At 52.1% G+C, this 17,970-nt stretch overlaps 3 protein-coding genes across 3 annotated transcripts in view; 1 reads left to right on the top strand and 2 right to left on the bottom strand.

Annotated features, from left to right (window-relative positions):
* The window catches only part of NCLIV_038550 (strain CBS138 chromosome D complete sequence,related), a gene marked incomplete at both ends in the record, with an annotated part of 9,429 nt that extends 403 nt beyond the window's left edge, over positions 1 to 9,026 (bottom strand). Inside the window, 15 exons of the mRNA XM_003880764.1 lie at positions 1 to 11; positions 328 to 431; positions 703 to 827; positions 2,179 to 2,249; positions 2,876 to 3,113; positions 3,410 to 3,562; positions 3,870 to 3,981; positions 4,588 to 4,653; positions 5,082 to 5,173; positions 5,619 to 5,792; positions 6,315 to 6,474; positions 7,005 to 7,136; positions 7,768 to 7,865; positions 8,187 to 8,435; positions 8,817 to 9,026. The exon at positions 1 to 11 is cut by the window's left edge and continues 62 nt beyond it. Of these exons, the coding sequence (XP_003880813.1) occupies positions 1 to 11; positions 328 to 431; positions 703 to 827; positions 2,179 to 2,249; positions 2,876 to 3,113; positions 3,410 to 3,562; positions 3,870 to 3,981; positions 4,588 to 4,653; positions 5,082 to 5,173; positions 5,619 to 5,792; positions 6,315 to 6,474; positions 7,005 to 7,136; positions 7,768 to 7,865; positions 8,187 to 8,435; positions 8,817 to 9,026 (1,995 nt within the window). The remainder of the gene's footprint in view (positions 12 to 327; positions 432 to 702; positions 828 to 2,178; positions 2,250 to 2,875; positions 3,114 to 3,409; positions 3,563 to 3,869; positions 3,982 to 4,587; positions 4,654 to 5,081; positions 5,174 to 5,618; positions 5,793 to 6,314; positions 6,475 to 7,004; positions 7,137 to 7,767; positions 7,866 to 8,186; positions 8,436 to 8,816) is intronic.
* A 2,868-nt stretch (positions 9,027 to 11,894) lies between these two features.
* Positions 11,895 to 14,668, bottom strand: NCLIV_038540 (rab22a, member RAS oncogene family, related; the record flags this gene model as incomplete). Its single annotated transcript, XM_003880763.1, has 6 exons — positions 11,895 to 12,016; positions 12,428 to 12,521; positions 12,879 to 12,931; positions 13,476 to 13,591; positions 13,915 to 14,023; positions 14,437 to 14,668. 6 exons carry the CDS (start codon positions 14,666 to 14,668, stop codon positions 11,895 to 11,897), a joined length of 726 nt encoding a protein of 241 aa, XP_003880812.1.
* A 2,409-nt stretch (positions 14,669 to 17,077) lies between these two features.
* NCLIV_038530 (hypothetical protein) lies at positions 17,078 to 17,893 on the top strand (the record flags this gene model as incomplete). Its single annotated transcript, XM_003880762.1, has 2 exons — positions 17,078 to 17,180; positions 17,613 to 17,893. The coding sequence occupies 2 exons, from the start codon at positions 17,078 to 17,080 to the stop codon at positions 17,891 to 17,893; spliced, it is 384 nt and encodes a 127-aa protein (XP_003880811.1).
* Between the last annotated feature and the right edge of the window lie 77 nt (positions 17,894 to 17,970).

Raw genomic sequence — 17,970 nt, 5'->3', positions numbered from 1 at the left:
ACCAAACAATTCTGGCGAAAGCGAGACACAAATCCGTAGACAGGAAGGCAACACGAGCAGACAGTTTGAAAGAAAGTCCGAAGAAAACACGAATGCCGACGCACAAACATCCAAGCACAAAACGCATCCGTGAGTGCATGCACACGCTTATACTTCGACGTGCTTTTGCACGTACGCACATAAGCACATACACGTACACATGCATATACTCTTGTATACAGCATCTGTTTGATTTTTACATGCATGCACACAAAAAGAGAAGAGACAAAGAAAGAGAAGGAAATACTGAAAAAGGAAACGGAAAACCTCGCTTTTCAAAGAGTTTACCTTCTCGATACAGCTGAGCAACGAGCTCGCGCTGTAGCACATCCTTCGCCGTGTTTACCATGAAATACATAATCGACTTGGGAACTGCATCAGACACATTTTTCCTGAAACGAACAAACAAACGCACTCTCGCCGCAGCCCTTCTTCACCTCTCGACACCATTCTGCCTCTCTCATGAAATCACACAAAATCCAAATCTGCTTGCATATATATATATATATATATATGCATATGTATATTCATAAGCACATAGACATCCATTTATATACGGATATATATGCCTGTTTAGATGTGCATGAATTATTCGGGGCCCGCATACACGTGAATGCTCAGATGTACGAAGCGTTTTTGTGTGGCGTTCCATGATGGTTTTACCTGACAATTTGGAAGTAGGACCAGATGAGGCTCTTGATGAGATCCGTTTCGATTTGTTCGCGTTCAGACGGTACGTCCGAAGGGGCGACGATTGACGGAACTTGCGGGAGAGAAATTCCACATCCCTGAAAAAAAGGAGGCTTCCAGCGACGCCCGTGGACCTCACTAGAAAGATGCAGGGATGCCGAGCTGCCTGGCTTCGACGGAAACGCGACGCGACGCGACAAACGCGTCTACACAGCACGCCGGATCAGAAACGAAAACGCCGTACAGAGACACACAGAGAGGCGAAGACACAGGGAGGTACACAGAAAGGCTCGTATGCGTACACGCATATAAATCCATATATCTATATCTATGTCTATCTACAAAATCTATAGATATATCTGTAGATGTACACAGGAAAGGACTAGCACTATGTGCTGGATAACCAGTCCCCGACCACGGTGTACGTCTAACTAAGGACAGCGAAAGCAGACGAGAGCGCACGACCACATTTGAAAGAAAGTCGCGGTTTAAGAAGACACAACACTTCGCGGAGCGCCGCCCTGTGCCAAAAGCGTACTCGGACGCGGTCGAGAGGAGCCCCGCCGAAAGAGCCGCCGAAGAAAGCTCGGTTCGTCTCTCCTGAATCAAGAAAAAGAGGCAGTTTCCGGTGAACGCTCCTTTCCACAAAACCGCGGCATGCGTCTCCACCTCTCTAGGGGACCCGAGCGCAGACATTCGCGGAAAAGAAGGAAAGAAAACGAGATCAGACGTGCCATTCGGAGAACGGCGAGAGAGGCTTTCTTCTTCTCTTCAGACGACAATGAGAACGGAAAAACAAAAGGAAAAGAAACGGAAGAGCTGACGAAAGCAGAAGAAACGAGCGGGAGAAAGCGGAGAAAAGAGAAGAACGGGGACAAAAAAAGGACGGAAGAAACGACGGAGACGGATGAAGAGAACGAACGAAAAGAGGAAAAACCTGCGGGGGAAATCCCGAGGACGCGCAGATCCACCGAAACGCGAGAGAGTGTGACTCGGCTGCATACGAGAAAACAACCAAGTGAGCGACTTGGGAACGCGAGAAAATCAACGAGAAGTACCGTCTGTCAGCGAGCGGCCATGCCGCTGAGAGGAGAGCGCAGAGGCGGAAGGGGTTTCCGCCCCAGCGGGAAAGCTCGGGTCTGAGAACTGCTGAGCACTTTGTTGCCCAGAAGAGGAAGACGGAGAAGAAGACGGGAAGAACGACGACGCAGGTCTAGCGCCCTTGAGGAAGGCAAAGAAGCCTCCCTGATTAAGCATCCCCGCGCTTGTCTGAGGAGGAAGACACAAGACACAGAGACGACGCCTCGCAAGAGGAAAACCCGCAGAACAACGAGCGGGTTGAGGATGAGAGACCGCGACGAGACCACGCCTTCGTCTAGCCCCGAGGATGAGGGACAGACAGACAGAGAGACAACTCGCCACACGAAACCGTTTCTTCAAAAAGCTTACAATTTGATCAGTCGGGGGGTCAGCCGCTGCCGCCGCAATTTGATTCGCCTGCGAGAGGAGCGGCGGGGGAGCTAAGAGGGACAAGAACCACAGAAGCCGCGGTGGAATGGAAACGCGAATTCGAAAAAGCGACATGCATACTCACATCTACACACCTATATCTATACCTATATATGCATATATACACCTATACATATATGTATATACACATATATGTGCATTTATCGATGAAGTAATTGTACATGAGTTTGCGACGGTGTGTGCGCGTCTTTTGACAGAAGTACATGGCTGAGGACCAAGACAGGAAGCGACACAAATGGATACCCACCAGCATGTCTATATGCATATCTGGTGACTATGCGTAATGCAGTCGTTGCAAGTAAAAATGCACTTGCAGGCTGACACTGTACAGCATATACAGAAACCTGCAGATGCGTATATACAGCTACACTCACATCTACACACACATATCGCCCACATAAACAAATACATCCATATATACACAAATACATATACATATATATATATACATATACATATATACATACATATATACACATATACATATACATGCATATAAACACAAATATATATACAGATATACATACAAATACATATATATATATATATAGAGTCTTGGGCCTGGAGCGTGGCGAGGGCACGAGGGAAGAGAGAGTCGCATCCTTTTTCTTCTTACTGAGGAGGGGACTGGGCGGAGGGCCTGGAGCAGCGGCTGAGTTGGAGCCGGATTCTGGAGCAAAGACGGAAATTCCCATGCCCGATCCGCCGGAGTGCGAACGCGACGGTTGACGCGTTTCCGCCGAGGGTCGGCGCCGATGGGAGGGAGCGAGAGAAGGCGATTCGCGACCAGAGGAAGGCCCGAAGCGGTTGTTCATGAAGTCGGGGTGGTTAGTGTTGATGTAGGCGAGTTCAATCTGGAGAAAAGGGGCAGAAAAACACGACGCATGGAGCGCGGGAAGGCCAGACGCCGAGAGAAACAAGACAGAAACACGAAAGGAAGTAAGAACTAAACAAGAAAAAAGAGACCGAAAGAACCACGGACAGAAGAAGAAAGAGAAGAAGAAACAGAAGGAGAAAGAGGACAAGACTACAGCAGAGGAAAAGAGTAGCAGAACGTCCAGAGAGGACGGCGGCAGCCCCTGAGGAAGAACCCCGAAACGCGAGAGGTTCGAGGGAAGTAGAACAGCCGCGAGAGAAAGGAAAGACGGACTTGAATGATGTTGTGAATCATTTGATTTGTGGGAGCGAGACACCGCCGCAAGACGCCCCGGACGACATCCATCACGCGTTCTCGGAGGCTGCTAAATCTGGCCATCTCTGGCAATTCGCATTTTTCCACGATTTTTTGCAACTCTTCGTAGACCTGAAAAAACCCAGAAAAGACACACGTCGCAGCCTCAGAGGAGAGCAAACACATAAAAGACGCGCGCCCTCCTTCTCGCTTGCCTTCGTCTCTCGCAGCCTGTGCGCACACCTGCGTCTTGCATGAAAAAAGACAAAGACAGGAGTCCTTCGCCTCTCGTCTCCCATCTCGACATGTACCCCAAAAGCATCCGCCCTCTCTTCTTCCGTCTATCTCGTTCTCCCTAAAACGACGGACACACAAACATCTTGTGTCCAGATAGGAACGTCTCTAGAGGTAAACGCATGCGTCTCTCTGGTCTTCTTACTTGCTCCACACATTGCAGAGAGGGAGTTTCGAGTTGCTGAATTTGGCGCCGCACGAGGATCTCAAAGGCTCCCTCGGGAACAAACAGCGCCGCCTTCGGACCTGTCGCATTTCTGCGCCGCGAAAAACAGATTCAAATGCAAGCAAAAAACACATACAAATCTGTGTACAAGCATGTATAAACATATATATAGATATACATATATATACATATATATTTATATACGCATATGGGAGCTTGGGAGGAGTTGCGACTGCGTTGAGAGAGAGGGGCAGTAGAATCCGGTTCGTCTGTTACAGGCGGCTTGGGGGATGTGTAGATCGCATGTATCACATGCAAGAATTGCATCTAAATGGGTGCAGTGGAAACGCAAGTAGACTGACGTGCACGTGGTCAACAAGAAGAACGCACAGAGAGAAAAGCGACACATGGCGTATGGCCTCAAAGAACCCTTCTCAGTTCTCGCCAGTCGCTCTTGTCTCTTTGTCGCCTTTTTAAGCGGTCATCATCCGCGGCGAGGCCTCTTCATCGCGGCGGCAGGTTTCATGTGGTAACCGTCTTCGTTTCGATCGCCTCTGTTTGTCTCTGCTCGTCCTTCTATCTGCTCTGATTTCCTCTGTATCGCTTTCCTGCGCGCCATCTTCCTTCTCTCTCCTCTCTTATTTCTCTCTGTCTCCCATGCTGCCTCCTTCTCGCATGCTGTCTCGGTCCCGCTCACCGAATCGCCGTGCGAATCTCGTGGTCCGAGAGGCCTTCGAGAGGATCGAACTCGGCCAGCGCTCGACTGCAGAGAGGCATTCGTGACAAGTCGAAATATCCCACACAAACGCGCACAACATGCATGCGTCTCCATTCACACATGCATATAGATATCGGCACAGTTATGTGAATACATATACATGCACATAGATAGATATAGATATAGATATAGATATAGATAGATATAGATAGATATAGATAGATATAGATAGATATAGATAGATAGATATATAGAGATATATATATAGATATAGATATAGATGGATATAGATAGATAGATAGATAGATAGATAGATAGATAGATAGATAGATAGATAGAGATAGATAGATAGATAGATAGATAGATAGATAGATAGATAGATAGATAGATAGATAGATAGAGATATAGATAGATAGAGATGGCGGCCTTGTCCCGGATAGTTTCGCCAGCAGTGAAGCCGTGTCGTGACGAACCTGTACCAGTCGTGGAAGATGAAGTTGATCCTTGCCCCGCCCATGAGGTGCTCCGAGGACTGGTGTGCCTGCAGTTTTCCCTCGATTGCGTCCTGAAGACCAAAAAAAATTTCAGGAGAAACGAAGGCGAGTCCAAGAGGAACCGCCCCCCCGCAACTCGGGAAGCGCGGAAGAACGCCGCAACACAAAACGCCCGGCAGTCTGAAGCGAAATCGAATCACGAACTGCCGACGGGACTAAAGCGAAACACACGGCAAGTGACATGTGTGCATCTGCAAATAGTGCCATCGACGCGTATGCATGCATCTACATCTACACACGCACGCACACCGCGACAGAGCGGTACTGCATCCCTCAATAAATTCTCACATCTACGGATACGTCAACACACATACATACATGTATAGATAAGTAGATATCTATACATGTATATATACATGCATATATACATGTATAGATGCGTAGACGGATGAAGGTGCATGCGCTCTAGCGAGGACGAGTGCAGATCGAAGTGGAGATGAAGAGAGGCGAAGCTACCTGGAAGTTCCTCGCAAATCGCGAGAAGAAATGCAGCAGAAGAGCGCCTGGATTCGCCTTCGCCTCGAGAAGCGGGTCGCCGTAAGTGGCGAGCTCCGCCTCCGTCTTTTGCAGAAGACGGGAAATGCGGCTTCTCAGCTCTGGGAGCGCCTCGCGGATGTGCTTCATCAACATCTGCAACAGGAAAGAGAAAGAAACTGAACACAAACCGATTTCCCGTCTCAAAATAAAAACCCTTCCCCGCTGCTACATAGACAGATAGAAAGTTACACCAGCTGTGTGTATATAAATAGATTTACGCAGAGAAGGTGATGTATGAGAAGACTCCGTCGATTGGCGCATCTACCTCGTTGGGCACGCACACGTTGAGTGGACGGGCGAGCCTTGTACACGAACGAGTTTTCTTTCGTGGAAGTTTTCGGTGCAGGTTAGAAAGAGAAAAATACAGAGTCGAAGGTAACTCTGGAAAGACAACCGGAAGCTCTGAACGTCGCCGCGCTACCTGTCACTCCAGTTAACGAAAAAAACCGGCTTTGGGGACAAAGTAAGTGAAAACAAGACTCCGCCGCCTTCTTTCCCTTTGTCATTCGGCTTCACACGAGAAAACCACGACGCTCGAAAGCAAAGAAAACCGAGCGACGGCAAAGCAGCTGCGTCTTCTGCGACTTTGGGGCGCTTTCTCGCGTCATTCCTCACTTGATTTAACAACTTGGCCAAAAACGGAATTCCTTGCTTGCTCGCAATCGCCCTATATGCGGGGTGAGAGCGAAAGAAGGACTCCTCTTCCTTCAGACCCTCCCGGATCGACATCTTCTCCGCTGTGTGGCGCTGGCCTCGACACACGACACCCACGTAGCTGCAGAGAAGAGGAATGGGAGTAGAACATCATGCAGGAAGCGAGCGCACAACCGCATCCCAACCGCACGAGTGTCCAGGACGCGCGCGCGCCTTCTTGTAAAAAACGAAAAGCCACAAAACAGGCAGGAGACGGGGACACGCAACCCCTCAGCTGGACGAGCGCAGCGGGGCAACGGCACCTGTGAGGCAGGCCAAGACCAAGGAAAAGAAGGGAGAGAGAGAACAGGCGGGAGAACGAGAGGGAGAACAAGCGGAAGGACGGAGGTTTAATATACCGGCAGAAGGCATGGCGAGAATGGAAACGGGAGACGAGCGCCGATATACAAAATGGGGAGGGCGTTTGAGGGCTTGGTGAAAAGGGAGCGAGGTCGTCTTTTTTCCCGTGCGGCGTGAATCTTGCCCATCTCCAACTCTCCCTCGCCGTTCACTCACCCCTCGCTGCTGCTGACACTTTGTCCTCTTCACTTCTTCGTTGCTCCTTCCGCCCCGTTCCCCCTCGTCTCTTCCGCATTTTCGTCGTTTTCTTACCCTCTCTTGAGAGGAATGATTCTGTTCCTCAACACCTCGCTGCAATCTGCGCCCTCCTCCAGGGTGTCGACCTTCGTCACGACGCCCACAGTCCGAACGCCTTCAGGGTCGGCTTCTCTCGCAATTTTCAAACTAAAAACCAAGCGCAGATTGCCTCTTGGAGACGCAAGTCTCTCTCCAGTTTGTCTCTAAGCAACAGCCGTCAATACGGTCCTCGACATGTATACGTAAGCATCCTACACATCACTAACACATCCACACTGAGATACCAAATATATGGATGAATGTGCACATACGACTGCCTATCTGCAGGGGAGACGCACAAGCATGTGCTTGTTCAAAAAAGCAAAATAGCCACTCGCCGGAAAACCACCAATGCAAATGTACGCATAGAGATAGATGTGGATAGATATAGATAGATGCGAATAGATAGATGTAGGTGGATAGGTAGGTAGATAGATAGATAGATGCAGGTACATAGGTAGAGAGGTAGAGAGAAACAGATAGATAGCGATAGATACAGAGAGAGACAAAGAGATGCACAGATATAGAGAGAGATATCTCGACGTGTCCCTTCCCTCAGTGCTCGTGTCTCGTGGTTTTCTCGTCTTCTCTGCTTAGTTTTTCCACTCTCCTCTCGCTTCTGTTTCCGCCTGTGTTCACATTATAAGTAGATATTGTCTCTGTACAAATGATACGCGATCCAGAACTGTATAACTCAAATCGAATAAACAGAGTTGTCAGGCTGGCCCGGCCTGCGCACCTGTCTGAGTTGGCGATGTCTGTGTTTGCGGCCGTGACGGCGAGGATGATTGTCGACGGCTCGGAAATGAACTGGAAAACGATTCTTCGAATTTGAGCCTGAGGCGAGCGGAGCGACAGACTTTCGCAAAAGAAGGTCACCACCCGAAAAACGCGCGCGGCGCACCAAAGCTTCCGAACGCGAAACCCGAAACTCCGAGATATGAATTCCCCATATGCGTGCACACACACATACATATACACCTGCATATATGTATATGCGTTTGAGATTTGAGTGGCGGAGAGTGAACCAGAGACCAGCAAATGGGGAATGCATATACGGCTAGATATTTGTATATTATATTTGTATATAAATGCGTATGTACACGCATATACATGGAGAGGCCTGCGCGATACTGAGATTTGGCGTCTGTGTCGGACCTCGATGTCTGTGGGCTGGTCCCCGACAGGCACTTTGGTGATTCCGGGGAGATCGACGAGAGTGAGATCAATGACGTGAGGTGAGGAGATCTTGAGGACGATTGGAGACGGCGAAATGTTCTTCTTTCCGCCCACGCGCTCGGTTTCTCTCTCGATTTCCTTCCGGATTTCATCAAAGTCGGTGAATTTGTGCGACGGGCAGTGCAGAAACTCGCCATACTCTTCAGGGATGTCCTTCGCATTTTGCAGCTGAAAAGCAGACCACACAGCCCGCATCGCTGCGCGTCTCCCCTCAGAGGCACACGAGAAAGAAACAACACAGAGGCCCTCGGTGAGGAGCCGGAGAGAAAGAGCAAAAGAGACGGAAACAAACTCCACTGTCTCACTGGCATATATATATATATATATATATATATATGTCTACACCAGGGAGGCATACGTGAATTTCCACGTGTGTGTTCTGCAAAGGAAGCACCCATATACATAAATATACATAAATATACGTACATATATATATATATATACATAAAGAGATATATATGTGCGTGAGAGAGATTTGGTATGTCTGCAGTGAAAAAAAGTGGTAGGTCGTCTGCAGACGAGCGGTGCGGCTTCGAGGCGGCTTGGCACCTGGAGAATGAGCGGGCGTCTCGTGACGATTCCAGTGCCTCGAGGAAGGAAACTTCTACCGACGAGAGCCTCGAGAACCGAAGATTTTCCGACGCTCTGAGCGCCAACGACGGCGATTTGGGGCAGGTCCAAGACAGGGCCCGCTGACGACGCCCCGAGAGAAACGAGTACATCCTGCAGGCGATTCACAACTGGAATAAGTTCATCCATTTTCGAAAAAGGTTGCGAAGCACAGGCAACGGAGACGCCGCCGAAAAAAAGGTTGTCAGCGGAAGCGAGGGGCGGCGTCACGGACGCTCTCGGAGAGTGGAGAAATCAACAAGGAAACGCGAGGGAGCAAAGAAAAGGGAAAGAGGGAGAGGAACAGTGAGAGAGAGACAAAAATCTGACGTCGCTTTTCTCGTTGTCTCCAAACGAAATCAAACGCACCACGACGGGACCGCCCTGGTTCTCAGCCCGCAAGTCCTGCAGCACTGCGGCTCTGCCGTGAGGCTGTCGACGCCATGGGAGAGAAGCAAAAGTCGCCAAAGGAGACGCAGGACGAGAGAAGGTGAAAAATCCGAAGCGAGAAGAAAGAGCGAGCCGAGAGGAAACGGTGTCTACGAAAACGCACGACTGAAGTGCTATGGACATCAATACACATTGGGAGTCAGGCATGTGCATGTGTGTAGCGAGGAGTACGCGCTTATGTGTGCATCGAGTCGCAGTCTCTGTTGATGTTGGGGAAGTCGGAAGAACTGCGCATTCCGGAAGGCTAGACAGTCGATTCAAAGATGCGTCATCTCTGCCAAACTGTTTAGGTCAGCTTCTTTGAGCGGGGAGGGCTTCTCTGTGGAAAGAGTTCGGAGACCCGCGAGACAAAAAAAGGCAGGGACCGATGCAGGACACAAAGTGTTTTAGTCCTCGAAAAACAGAAAGAGAGAACGGAGCCAAGAGAACTCTCTGGGCCGAACTCGCGCACTTTGAACCAGCACGCGCACAGAGGCGTTTCGCTCCCGTTCCTCACAGTTGCAAAAGGAGCGAGAAGAGAGACAGGCTCCTAACGCGAGGAGGGTCGGATCGAGGAGGCCAGCCGCGCTAGAGAGAGGAACCTGATACCGAGAGGAAGAGACGCGTAAAAGCCACCGATGCGGAAAGGGAAAAGGCGAAAGGAGCGGGCGAAGAAGAGCGGAACCTACGCTGTCAGGCTTGGAATTTACGCGTGCTTTTTCCGCTTCGCCGCTGGCTGGTTCCCAGGACACCGGCGCATGCACGCGGGTGTCTGTACACCCGGGAGCGGCGGGTAAAAAGGCACGACGAAATGAAAAGCGCAGAGATGATGCAGAGGAGCCTCGAAGGTTTTCTTCGGCGGAAAACGCCGCCAAGACACGCCCGAAAAACGGAGAAATCCTGCTGGACAGCGCTGTGAGTCTCAGCGTACATACACCTCGCCGCGATACTTGTCGCTCGCTGGAAGCGCAGCTTTGACCACAGGAGACTGTCGAAAAGACAGCGTTCCCGCTCCTCCGGCAACGCGAATCGACGAAAAATCGAAAGCTGACGACGACCGTCCGCAGCCGAAAAGGCATCTTCAAAATTGCATTGGAGTTCTTCCCTCGTCTCCCGCCTCTGCATGGGGAGACTTTCCTCCGAGTTCCAAACCCGGCGCGCTTGCCGAAAGGCGGGCTGGCTGCATTTTGGCGCACAAGAATCTTCGGCCTGTAGGCTGTTCTCATTCTTTCGCGAATCTCCACATACGCCCCAGTTCACAATTACACATGTATAAATGGAGTTGTGTATGCATCCTTACGCATCTATCCACACAAATATATATATATATATATATATATACATCTGTGGTGTAGTGTACGTATCGAATCATGTCCGCAGAAGGACAAATTTTGTTTATCTCTTGCTCTCGGGCTATGGCAGATGTTTTACGTATCTGAAGGCAGTGGACGCTCTCAAAGCTTTTCTTCGCCCCGACCCTCCCGAAAAAACGGGAAAGAAAACAGACACGATCGCAGCGTCAACATCACTGCAACTGAAAAACTCAGACCGTGTGTGTCTCTCTTTTTTCCACTGTCTACGCGGTGTTAACCGCATGCACAGGAGTTGAAGAAAGCTTTCTTTCACAAGCCCCAGAGCGCGCCGCTTTTCAGATGCGATGCACGCAAGCTTCGCGTGAGAATCGTCAGTCGGTGTATCTCGCAGAATTCAAGAGAAAAACAAGGAGGAAACGCCTGGCGAATCCTTAGCGTCCTGCATGCGCTCTTGCTCAAGGTGACAGCGTCTTCACTTTGTCAACTCCTTTCTCCAATCGAGGCGACAGTTTCTGATCATTTGTGGTGTCTGCATGCGATGGTGAGAGCGGCAACTGCGTTTCGAAGGGCTCTACACGGGTTGTGATTTCTGCTTCGTCCTTTCCGGGCGACTGAGGGAGAGACGCAAAGTGTGATGTTGTGAAGCAGGCGCTCCTGCGGCCTGTGCGCTCCAACAGAGTCGCCAAAGAGCAGGAGAGGAGTGCCACCGAGTCTCTTGAGAAAAGAAGCGAAGAAATCTACACGAGAGAGAGGAAGAGAAAGACCCGGGGGAGCGAGGAAGAGAGAGCATGGAGACGGAGGAAGTGAGGAAAAAAGGGAGAAACACAGACGAACGAAAAGGGAACCGTGGAAGAAAGAAGAGACGCAAAAGAGAGAAGCGCCGAGCATCACAGAGGCCGCAAGGCCCTCCAAAGCGTCGTCACCTCGTTGAGGGCAGATCGAGGACGCGGGTTCTGTGAATGAGAAAAGCGCCGAACTTCGCGAGTTCTGTGAATGAGAAAAGCGCCGAACTTCGCGAGTTCTGTGAAGGAGAAAAGCGCCGAACTTCGCGGGAGTGTCCTTGAAAGGCCAGCACAACGAAAGACAAGAATTCTCGCGCCGGAAGGAGCCGCGACGTGACGTGAGACGGAAGGAGCCGCGAAGTGACGTGAGACGGAAGGAGCCGCGAAGTGACGTGAGACGGCAGGAGCCGCGAAGTGACGTGAGACGGAAAGAAAAGAGAAAATCCACAGTAGAACAGAATACGAAGAGCTGAGCGTCTCAAGGAAGGAAAACCTCAACTGCTTTTGCCTCCACACGCACACCACGATCCCGATGAAGACTTCTGTTCCTGCGTCTTGTTCAGTTGAAAGCCTGCATGCGGATCGTGCTCCTTTCGGGACTTTGGAAGGGCGGCCGCTGCACGCCACAGACAACAGCGGAACAGAGAGACACCCGAGCGTTCATCGACTCGAGATCCACGCCTCTACAGAGAGAGGCAACATGCCTACATCTGCATCCAAAGCTAGACTTGCCAATCTGCGCGTGTATAGAAACATAACCCGCATGCATATGTGCACACCACGTGTCAACACTCAGATACAGATATACAGAGAGACAAGCATGCGTATAGCCTGTACTATGTTTAGACACACATACGCATGCACATGGAAAGACATACATATTTGAATGTATATACACATATGATTCCTATACACATGTACGTGCATGTATCTGTACTAGCTTGTGGAGGCATGCACACGATAGAACTGTGTACTGGTGTAAAGAGTTACGCACGACCGTTTCAGTGTCTTGGCAGTGATCTCTCACCGATTTCGTAGAAGAGCTCGTTAACGTTGTGACCTGTCTTTGCGCTTGTCTCAATGAACAAGATTCCATGCTCATCTGCGTACTGCTGCGCCTCCTGTAACGACATAAGACACCAGATGCATGCATGAATTAAAGCGGGTACGCTCCATTTTCGAAGTGGACAATTCGACATAGCAGAGACGCCAACAGAAGTAAACTGTCGCCTTTGCCTGCATGCACATCTAACGCATCTATACAAACATCTGCATACAAAGATTCTACCTATAGATATATGCATGCATATATATATATATACATTTGTATGTGTACGTATCGTTTTAAACGAATGTCCACACAGATAGGAGTTGATGTGCATCGATGCATCTCGCCACACACATATATGCATGCTTCTACGGAAGGAACATGCGTTTATCCTCGGCAAGTTTTCCTCCTGAGACAGAGGAAGACGCACCTGTTTGGGTACTTGGCGCTCTGCACCGAGATCTTCCTTGTTCCCGGCGAGTGCTGAAAGAGGCCAAGGTGAGACAAGGAGCCAGTGTGTTTATAAAAAAACTCGAAAAGACAACTCTTCCACATCGATCCTCTCACCAGCACCGTTCGCATCCTCGCCAGAAACGAAAAAAAGAACTGTCTTGCCATGGTCGCGAACCGCCCTCGCTCTCGAATAAGAGAGTAGCCCTCCACAGATATCGATCTAAGAAGGCAAACACGCATGGACGCATCTGCATGCTTCTAGACACGTGCATATATATATATAAACGGGCGTACAGAGACTTGGCATATGTGCATTCGTGTGCCTTTTGGAGTGAGGCAGCCGGCGAAGGCATTTTGCGGATGTCTGAGCAAGGGGTGTAAAGTCTTGACACATGGAGAGCGGTCCCAACCTTCTCTCTCGAAAAATTGACACTGGAAAGCTGTTGAAGGTGAGGTTCACATCTGGCGCGTGAACGGCGGTCTCCGCTGGAGCCCTTCGCGTTGTGAGGGTGGAAAGAGAAGCAAAAGCGACGGGGGAAACTCTCTCCCCGACGTTTGACCGATCGTTGCTCACCGATGACGACGTTTGACCGATCGTTGACCGTCTGGAGTTCCTGCACCCAAGACTTCGCGCCTTGGAAGCTGTCGCGATTCGAGATGTCGTACACCACGACTGCAGCCGCCGCTCCTCTACACAGGAAAACGCAAAAGCGGAGAAGGTCCGACGGCTCCGGAAACACGACTGCCCAGACGCATGCCCCCATGCGCGTTTCTAGACACCCAGGGCGCCACGCGTCAGAGCTGCGGGGAGACGGGAAACGGAAGGGAAAGGCAGCCGTGAGACGAGACAGACGCGTCGAGGAAAAAGCCGGACCGAACCACAGTGCATGTGCGTGTGGACAAACAGCACCGAGATGCCAACCTCGCTCCGCCTTGCCGCCTGCCTTGTGTGTATGCGTCGCCTGTCCCAAGAAAAAACAGGAGCAGTTTTGACCACCCTAAAAAACGCTTACCTGTAGTACATCGGCGCGAGAGATCGGTATCTTTCCTGTCCAGCTGTGTCCCAGATTTCGAACTTCACGATGCAACTTCCCAAGTCAACTGACTGGGTCATGAAGGCAGCTGCAGGCATGCAGAGAGGAGAGACAGCGCCACACTGCACGCAAGAGCCGCGCGAAAACCAGCGCCGGCGGACTCGTGTAGGGCACACGCGTGTTTTCTCGACGCATGCAGACTCGCCACCCCCGCATTTCCTCGCGTGCAGGTTTCAGATTCGGGACGTTCAAAGAAACTGCACACATTAAGGCGTTCTGCGCTGCGCACATCCAAACAGCTGTCTCGATAGAAATCTGCTCAGGAATATCTACGTTTCCACAAGGAAGGTTTGTCGAGGCCCTTTTGCACTTCACAGGCGAGAGCTTTCAGGTCGAGTGAGAGCCTCCTTTTATTTCAATTCTGTCTCGCTGCTGCGGCCTTCGCCGCGCGGGGACTGCGGACGGCGACGCGGGTTTCTCCGGTTTTTCGCACTCTCTCACCGCCAATGGTGCTTTCTTGGTATTCGTAGAACTCGTCTTTCGCAAACCGGACAACGAGGCAACTTTTCCCGACGCTCGTGTCTCCCAGGAGAACGAGTTTGAAGTGCAGCGTCTTTGGAACCTCGCCGGCAGGCCGTTCGCCGCGATAGCCGAGATCCCCGTGCCCGCCCGCGCCGAGTTGTCCTGGGCGGCTGTACGCCCGGTCTTCCTGCGCTCCTGCGGCACCAATCATGTTGACCGGGAAGCGACAAGGAGAGAAAGGCAGAAGCAAAACAGAGAGACTGAGCAGGCGCAGAGAAGGAGACGGAGAGGAACAGAGGAAGACAGCGGGAGAAGTGGGGGAGGCGGGAAACAGCCAAGGTGAGGAGGAACGGAGACCGAAGAACTGGAGCGTGTTCAGCGAGGAGAGAAGGAAGGGGAAACGCGAGGAAGAAGAGAGGTGAGGACTTGCTGGACTTGTTTCTCACGCAGCAAGGATGACCAGAGGATATGCAGACAAGGCGGGGAAAGAGGCAACACCGGTTGAAACGGAGGGGGAAGGAGCGCGGGTGTTCGACAGAGAGCCCGCAGCGTCGGCGTCTGCGGGCAGGTGCGGAGGGAGAAAGGCGACTGACGTCAGCGCGGAACGGAACAGAGGGTAGCCTGGTTCCGAGCCTAGACGGCCGTCGCGTGTCTTTTGAGTTCAAAGTTTGGACAACTTTCCCGGGCCGCAGCCGGGAAGGGGCGAAAGGAAACTGAGACTGGACGCGTTGACGCGCCTGACCTGCACGAAGGATACAGGGCTGTTCACGGAGTTGCTAGTGGGTGTCTTTGCAGGCGTTTGCATGCGAGTGTGTGCTCGGCCGTTTGCTTTTAGAGGCCAGGCGATCACGCCGTAGGCTGGAGGAAAATCGAGAGCCGCCACGCGAGCACGACGGCCAGGAGGCTTCTTCTTGTCGAAAGGCCGAGAGAGAAAAGCCGGAGACGGGAGAGAAACGAGGGAAGAGACTGGAGAGAGATGCACGCCAAAAGCGTGGGCGCGTTGCGTCGAAGCAACGGGGGAAAGGTGGTGAGCCGAAAAAAGAGGAGCGTGCGGGGAGAGGACTTGGAGGAGACCTCGGACAGTTCCGCGTGGCGCGTTCCGCGTCGACTCTTTGCGGGAGGTCCAGGAAGACGACGGCAAAGAAGAAAGAGCTCTGAAGACGAAAGATGGGCGACAGCCGAGGCCGAATCCGCGAGAGAGTGGACAAGTCGAGCAGTTGAAGGGACAAAACAAGCCGGGAACGGAAAACGAGGAGGCAGAGGTGGAGGAAAGAAAAGACGGAGGCGTTCGTCCTTCTTCCAGGGAAAGGCCCAAGTCGGAGAGCTGCGCCAAGACTCAGCAGGTGTTTGAAATTGGTGGCGCGGTACAGGCAACAGCGGCGATAGGAGAGACGGCGGTTTGGTCGGAACGGCGGGAACGAGAAAAGCGAGAAGAAGGGGCGTGTAGAGGAAGGCGTGGACAAAATGGAAAAAGGGAAATCGATGGGGAAGGAACAAAGACGTACACGCAGGGAAAAAACCCGTCCGGAGACACAGCGGAGGCGGCACCTCCCCTTGACAGACAGCGTTTTGTCACGGAACCAAAGGGAGGAACGAGGTCTGCGCGCTCCCTTCTTGATGCATCTTCTGCCTTTTTGTAAACAAAAGTGTCGACAGCTCAGACACACGGGGATCTCCGGAGCGTCGAAAAACCCTCCGAGGTGCGCTGTTGTGTGCTCGAACCCCGGTTCAGCGCAGTCCACGCCTGGAAGACAAGATGTGAACTACCTGATTCTTCACACACACGCTTGGGGAAAACCTGGAGTTCCAGCCGTTCCATTGGATGGCGTGCTCAGTCTGGTCTCCTTTTCGAATCCTTCGATTTCCTGTGCGAAAACGGGCGCGCGCCTCCCCGTCTCGTTGGCCCTCTCGCCGCCAAGCTAGCAGACCTGCGGCCGCACAAGGAAAAGGCGGCCTATCGTTTTCCTCGCTCGCTGCCTTCTCTCGCGAAAGCCGCAACCCGCTGCTCAACCCAGCCAAACGGCCTGGCCCCCCTGTGTTTTCGAATATAAGCCGACGCGTGGAACTCGGAGCAAAGACAGCCCGAGGCCGCAGTGCGAGGGCGCACATAGAGCCCCGTGGGCTCGGTCTGACCCAGACCGTCCCTGAAGCGAAGTCACTTTCCGATTTTATCTTTTCCGCCGTGTGTGGTCTACAGTCTCAGCAGGTAACCCATGAGCGCCGGACTGTCTTGCGTTCATGAGCGCGACGGCTGTGCTTTCTAGATTTTGTCGGTTCGCGGACGGGAGCGAGAACGATTCACGAGTTACAGCGGTTCCTGCTCAGGGTCTGTGGTCTCTCCGCTAGATCCGCCGTTCTGCTGTCGATCTCTCCCGCTCGAAACACCACCCCGCACATCTTGTCGCAACAAAACTGTTTCATCCATCAATTTGACGCGCTCTCACCGACGCACAGCTCTTTGGAAGAAACCCCAGGTGGATAGCAAGCGAGGATCTCCTGGAAAGACCCCGCTCTGGAGCGCCGACGCGGTTCGAGAAGCTCGCTTCACGTTTTTTCCCAGCAAGGTTTGAGTTTTGTTCTGCGGCTCTCAATAGTCGTGCATGGAAGCCGTTTCGTCGACATGAATGCCTGTCATCCGGATCCCCCAGTCAAGCGTCGTGCCCGGGCGCTCTTCGCCCTCGCCATCGGATGCGCCGCCTTCCTGGCAGGAAGCCCCCGTGCAGGTGAGAGGAAAACGCGATTTTAGCACTGCGAAACGTGGAACGGCAAGGCAGCGCTACGTAGAGAAAGAGAGGGGCTGTAAATCCAACCTCTCTGCAGCCCGAGGGTCAGAGAGCGCCATCCCCCGGCAACGGCGCGCTGTCTCTATCTGCTCGAACCCCGAGGACCAGGAAGATCGCAACAGGAAAGGGTGTCCGCAGGTCTCGAGTTCGAAATTCAAATCCGATGGACGGCGGTCCGCCTTGCCCCGATGCCGCGTAACGGCGGGTTCCTCGTTCAACCTTCCAGATTCCGCAGGGCTCTCTGCATCCACCCCACGTTTTTCGCGTGCGCATGTTTTCCGTGCGTTTTTCGTGAATCCTCTCTCCGTCCGCGTTCAGCCCCTGCCGTGGGTTCATCTGCGCGCTTGTGTGTGTGTCTGCGTGTGCGATCAGATCTGACGTCTGAGCAGCGGAGTGCGCGCACATGCTATGGCCCCTTTGTGGAAGCCTCTCCAATGGACAACGCCTTCAACTTCGTGGACGACATGGAGGCAGACTTGTTCGTTGAAAGCGCAGGCGAACAGTTCGCCGCCGGAGAAGGTTGGGATATCGACGGCATGTCGCAAGACTCCATGCTCGATAAGCCACTGACGTCGACTGCCACGGGAATGGAGGCTTCTGCGACCGCAGCGGTTTTGGCCGGTGTCAGCAGTGTGTTCATTTCGCGTGCGTGAGAGAAGAAAGTGCAGAAAGGTGTGAACCGAAGACTTTTCCGGCTCGCCATAAGAGTGTTTGTGAACTCCGGTTCCCG

This window comes from Neospora caninum, chromosome IX, assembly GCF_000208865.1.
Source record: "Neospora caninum Liverpool complete genome, chromosome IX".
In the NCBI taxonomy this organism is placed as follows: domain Eukaryota; phylum Apicomplexa; class Conoidasida; order Eucoccidiorida; family Sarcocystidae; genus Neospora; species Neospora caninum.
Note: the sequence above shows the minus strand (reverse complement) of the source record. Positions and strands in the feature narration are given on the sequence as shown.